Consider the following 6,000-nt stretch of genomic DNA (forward strand, 5'->3'; position numbering starts at 1 on the left):
ATCCAGGGATATGCTGGGCTTCATGGTGCTGGTGCCATCTTTAAAAAGTTATTGTGCACCCAGACAAGCACTGCCAGCTTGGAACTGTGAATGGTTCTCAACATCTGCATCTGGCATGGACGGAAGGGGAAAGTGGTGCTCTGCTGTGTGAGCAGGGACCTGGACATCCTGCTGGATGTGATTCTGCACAGGAGGAAAGCTCTATATTGGAGGCTATCTTTGAATAACTGTGCCAGGAGCCCTTAGATGAAGGCTGTCTCCATGGTTTGACTGAGCACTGCTGATAGCCATATCAGGCTTCCGGGCTTGTGTCAGAACTGAAAAACAAGGAAATGCAGAAATCCTGTAGTTCTGACTGAGAGCACAAAGGGGCAAGGCAAGGCAAGCCAGGGATGCTGCAAGCATCCAGGTAGGACTCAAAATGAGTGGGCCCTGAGAGACCAAGCAATCAGCCCTGAGATGCTACAGTTCCGATCACTATGTAAAATGACCTTTCTGCAATATTCTAATGCGAGGTACCAGTGCAGATGCAGCACTGAAATTCAGGGCAGTAATGTCAATGCATCAGTAATGTACTGTGATTATGCAGGTTAGTTGGCATAGATCAGATGCCAGTGTCCATGGATGGGGTGTGTATGTGGCTGGTGCTCATGGAGAGAACCCTAAGAAGTTGTTGCCTAGTGTCCAAGAGGAGCCCCTGGGAGAGCAAGCAGGCACACCTGTCTCTCCTGGGCTCTCCTGTCAGTAATTGTCCACATATTGTTTCCACAGGGAAGGATAGGGAAATGCACATTAATGAGGTGAGATTTGCAGCTAATGAAACTGAGCAATAATGCTTACGAGTGAGAATCTTATCTCCATGTGTGCAGTACTGTTTGAAAATGTAACCAGTTGCTCCTGACATCGAGGAATTATGGACATGCCCATCGTCTCACCCATATTCTCCCAGATTTCTCACCACACAGCATTTCATCCAGGCCCCTCTCGGGTTCTGTCCACAGTATCTTTTTGTCAAGCTTAGTTTTAAGTATCTGCAATGCAGGATTTTGTACTTTACAGATTGTGCCCAGGAACACATGGCCAGGGAATGGAGCCAATGCAAGTCATTTTACTGTGTATAAATCAAAGTATGTCCAAATGCCATGTAAATACAGATGCCATTTACTATATTAAATTAAACTACTGCTCCTCGCATATTTGATTCATAATGTATCATCACAAATTTTCTGAATAAAGCATATATTCAGAAAAAATTGTTCAAACTCTTTACTCAACGTATGTTTTATTTGTGACCTCTGGTTTTGAATTGTCCTTCAATCAGGAAAAGTGAAGTTCTCCCCACGTCTGCTCAGAATTTTGCAGACCTTTGTTAGGTCACCCTCCTGCCTTCTCTTTCTAGAAATATATCCCAGTATGGTAAGCCTTACTTGATGCTACCTTTCGGACATAAAAAGAAGCAGAAGTGTCCTAATTTGGTTCTACATAAATCTTAACAATCAATGCAAGAAATGAAACTATTTTGTACGCGATATTGAATCTGCTTTGAAAATGTCTTCCCAACTAAGAGTGGCAAGTGTTACTTTTGCAACTATTACAATCGATGCTCTAGGATTAAGACTGACAACTGAATTCTCTACAATGAGAGGACTCACTTCAAAAGCGTTTTCACTTGCACAGGCCATACCTGTTGCGCTGTTGTTTCTGTCAATGGCCAGCGATACTTAGGCAATTTAATCAAACTTTTTATTCCAGGTTTTCATTTTGCCAACCCTCCACTCCACAATCATCTCGCCCCCACCCAAACCCTTCTCTTTCGGCTTTGTCTATAAAGGTAAAATCGTCGAGAAAAAGACCAGGTTAAAACCGCCAGGTTAAAATTAATCGGAAACCGATTCTCTCTAAAACAGCCTCCCAACAAATTGCGATGATCGGAGAGAGCAGATCCATTACGAATTTTCAGAAAGGGACTCGGCTGATGTTGGACTGAAAGGTTTGGGAGAAGCGGGAATCAGAAGCTGTTTCCTGAAGGCGAATGCTGTCACGGTCAGGCGAATGTGGAACTCTGTGATTTCATAGGAGTGCAATTCAATTGAAGGCGAGGATTCCCGCCTGAGATCATTATAAAAGTGCAGCCTGCTTTTAAGGCGCTCCGTACCACTTAGCTACACACCATAAAGTACACCTTCCCAAAAGGATATATTTCAGAACACTAACTGGAGCTAACGAATACTGCTCATCCTCTAAAACTAAGTCCTGGTCAAATTCTGGTTCAAAAACGCCTTGCTCCTGTCTCCTTCAGTCCTAGGACAACACACAGACTCCTAACCCCATCCCAAAGCAATTCTGGAAAACGGGCGCCTCTAGATGTTTGAAGGCTCACTCGAGTCTACCAGTAAATAATGGTTCAATTTCTCACCCTCTCCCGACCCTAACCTCTAATCGAATTTGGAAAGTTCTCAGAGAACCATCTTAAACATTGAAATCTCAACAGGACCCAAACCGACCAACAGCTAAGCTCCTTGTTTTGTCGTTTTGTTTCAGAAAGTGTTCGAGAGCAAGTAATATTTAAACAATACTCCTTTCTACAGACCGACAACTCCAAAACAGTTGTCGAAACAACAACAAAATAAATCGAATGCTGGTATAATCCCACAATTACATCTTCGGGGAGGGGAGAGGGTTTAAAACAAGAGCAGAGAGGATTTTGAAGCATTTTATAGTATTTCTGAAAGACAAGCAGTACTTACACTGTGAAGTGGTAGATAAAACATTTCCAGCCGGTTGGCCGTTCTAAGAAGTTGTAAGTTCTCCCTTGAATGTTGACTTTGGAGAAGAGGGGCTTGCGGGTGCTGTAAGATGACATCTGGGCAGGCAAGGACAGAGCTTTAGGGGGAATATCAGGGTTGATGATCACCTCCGGCTGGCTGTCGGCGGCTCGGATCGGTGGATTGTTATCGGTGCCGCCCTCCGGACTGTTGCTTCTCTGTAAGGGTAGCGGAACCGGCTCGTACTGCGCGCTGGCCGCGTTCTCAGACATCTCCAGCATCGTCGATATGCGGGCCGAGCCGCTCTTCTGTGAACCGGAGCCACTCCATCGCGACTTGACCTCCGAGGACATGGGTGTGCGGGGAGAAAACGCAAGCAGGCGTGTTGGAGCTTCTGGTCTTCAGATCGAGCACAACTGAGAGAGGGAGAGAGAAAGGGAGAGGGACAGTGAGGAGAGTGGGGACATGGGTCCAGGCAGTTTCAAGGTAAAGACAGATGTACAGTCAGGACCCCAGAGGTTCACATCAGGGATTGAGAGAGACCAGTGCGACCGCGAAGATGGAGGACATTAGCTTTGGGATCTCTGATCCTGGAGGGAACCTTTTGGCTTAATTACACCGAGAGGCAGTGTTCGGCCAGGATTGAGAAGGGGACGTGAATTAAGACAGGGATGGCGACTTTGAGAAACTGCAAATCGCGCGAGCGGGGCAGTTAGGAGCCAGGGCAACAACACAGCGACAGGTGCGTCTCATGGATGTTGTGTTCGTGCTGCTGCTGGGAATGAGGTGGAGTCAGTCCTGGGAGAGCGCTCGTAGTTTGTGGGTACTGAAGCAGTGGAAGAGACACTAGATCAAAGTGCAGCGCAGGCGCGCACATAGACACACACACATACAGATACACACACACACACAGATAATCAGACACATACAGATACACGCATACACACACACAGACACATACAGATACACACATACACACATGCAGATACAGACACATACAGATACACAGATGCACACACCTACAGATACAGACACACTGACACATACTGACACGCACAAAGATACTCGAACACACACACACAGACACAGGTATGCACAGATACTCACTGACTCAGACACACATACACCTAAACACACACACGTACAGATACACATAGAAACAAACACGTACAGTCACACACACACACGTGGGGAGAAACACATACACTCACAGATGCAGAGATACACACAGAGAGATAAACACAGTGTCAAACACACAGAAATGTACACAGCCACGTACCTAGAAAGACAGGCACATATAGACAAATAGACATAGGCACACCAACACATACCCAGAGAGACCCAGATACAATCAGATACAGACAGTCACACACACACACACACACACACACACACACACAGACAGACACTGCCAAACGCAGACACACGTACAGGCGTGAAGTTTGAGCAGAGGTCTACGGGCAATCGGCCCTGGGATACTTTATAGATCGGAAAACGGAGTTCTCAGGTGAAGCGCCCTGTGGTCACCTCAGCCATGAGCAATTTATCAGCAAAAACGAAACTATACCTGACACTGCGTACAATTCCTGGTTTCCTGCAATGGATTGGGGGGGGGGGGGGGGGTCGGTGATTTAGGTATCCTAGGGTTTTATTTTGAGGGGGAGGAAGAGGGAATATTTTGAATGAATGCACTGCTGTTGAATTAAGTAACTTCGATACACACGAGGGTGCCGCTTCTGCAGACCTGAAGCGGCTGAGAGAGTGACAGCGACGGGAGTTGAATCGTGGATAGTGTACTTGTTGGCTTGAGACTGCGGGAGTGTAAGTGGGGTCAGGTTGGGTCGAGAGAACTCTCTGGCCCTTTCTCTAAGCCCCTTCCTCGTATGTGTGTATGTGTGTGTTTGTGTGTGTGTGTGTGTGTGTATGAATGTTTCAGCTCCCATTTCCTTTCTCTCTCTCTCGCACACATACACACGCACTCAGTCTCGCTCCCAAAGTGAGGGGAACCAAGAGACAGAGAGAGACCAGAGACAGCCAAAAATTTTGAGAACACAAGTTAACACTCACCAAAGCAAAGGCAGCCGGTGACTGGGTGCTGGCGATGGGGGGTGGGGGGATGACTTCCCCTCACCAACAGCCCCAGCAAACAGCTCTTCCTCAATCCTTAAAGAAAACCACTACTACTTGGTCTCACACCGACAAGAACCACAGACGACCCGGCGGCACCTCGTGGCTTTTCTTCATGTCTGCCCCATTGCCCGGAGGGGGAATTGGAGACTGGCAACAGTTATCAAAAGGGGGTGGGGGTGGAGAAAGGACAGAGTGACTGGGAAGGAACCGGGGCACACAGAGACTGGGAGCCTCGGAATTCCGCCTTGGCTCAGCCGCGGGTAAATCCCTAACGTAGCAGCCAGGGCGAAGAGAGCGGCGTCTCTTGAAATGTGACTTGTCACAGTCTCTGAGGGCGTGCTCGCTCAAAACTTTACACGCTCCGAGAGCGCCTTGCCCCCCTTTCTCATTCACCTGAAACAAAAACCAAAAGGGAGGCGACTTGGAAAATTCTTGACGGTGTTATCGGAACATCTGAAGCACGAGGAATTCAAAACTTTGTTACAAAATAAAGGCCCATTTGAAACGGAGATATGCGAATGACAGCTCCTCGACAGACGCTGCTTTGTTGTGTTGTCTCTGATACAGATAACGTTCGGAGCACATTTGCCTGGTCACCAAGCTGCTACTCACACCCACCAGCGCCAGGATCCTCGGTACCTTTATTACAGTGAATCCCACCGTCCCCTCCCAGCTGGGTCCTAGGTGTAGTGTGAAACAGCGACAGACAACATTCCTCTTTCAAGGAAAGGCTGGCAAATGTTTGCGTTTTCCCTGTCATTAACAGCCTTAGTGGGATTCGTGTCCCTGAAAAGTCCAGTTGTGGAATATCTCGTCTCCTGGGAGGCTCATTGATGACACAGAATAGGAGGCGTTCAATGAAATTGCCACTCCCCGTCTTCCCCAAAGCGGAATTTCAGCCCAGTACCATTCAGTCTTATCCCCAGATAGGAATGACTGCAGCTCTGTATGGATTGGGATGAAACTGTAGCTCCCATTTTAATTGGATCTCAGTAAAAACAGACACGTTTAACCTAGCTCTGGAAAAAAAACGAAAGAACTGCGGACGCTGTTAACCGGGAACGATAACAGAAGTTGCTGGAAAAGCTCAGCAGGTCTGGCAGCA

The 6,000-nt window shown here is 47.4% G+C and overlaps 1 protein-coding gene across 5 annotated transcripts in view; it reads right to left on the reverse strand.

Moving 5' to 3' along the window:
- Positions 1–5,190, reverse strand: part of LOC125459567 (potassium voltage-gated channel subfamily KQT member 1) — a 676,985-nt gene extending 671,795 nt beyond the window's left edge. For all 5 annotated transcript variants that reach the window (XM_048546168.2, XM_059651894.1, XM_059651893.1 and 2 more), the window contains exons 1-2: positions 4,833–5,190; positions 2,748–3,181 (exon numbers count right to left, since the gene is read on the reverse strand). In XM_048546168.2, the coding sequence (XP_048402125.1) occupies positions 2,748–3,118 (371 nt within the window). In that variant the 5' untranslated portion in view covers positions 3,119–3,181; positions 4,833–5,190. The remainder of the gene's footprint in view (positions 1–2,747; positions 3,182–4,832) is intronic.
- Between the last annotated feature and the right edge of the window lie 810 nt (positions 5,191–6,000).

The sequence above is a fragment of the Stegostoma tigrinum genome, chromosome 17, assembly GCF_030684315.1.
Source record: "Stegostoma tigrinum isolate sSteTig4 chromosome 17, sSteTig4.hap1, whole genome shotgun sequence".
In the NCBI taxonomy this organism is placed as follows: domain Eukaryota; kingdom Metazoa; phylum Chordata; class Chondrichthyes; order Orectolobiformes; family Stegostomatidae; genus Stegostoma; species Stegostoma tigrinum.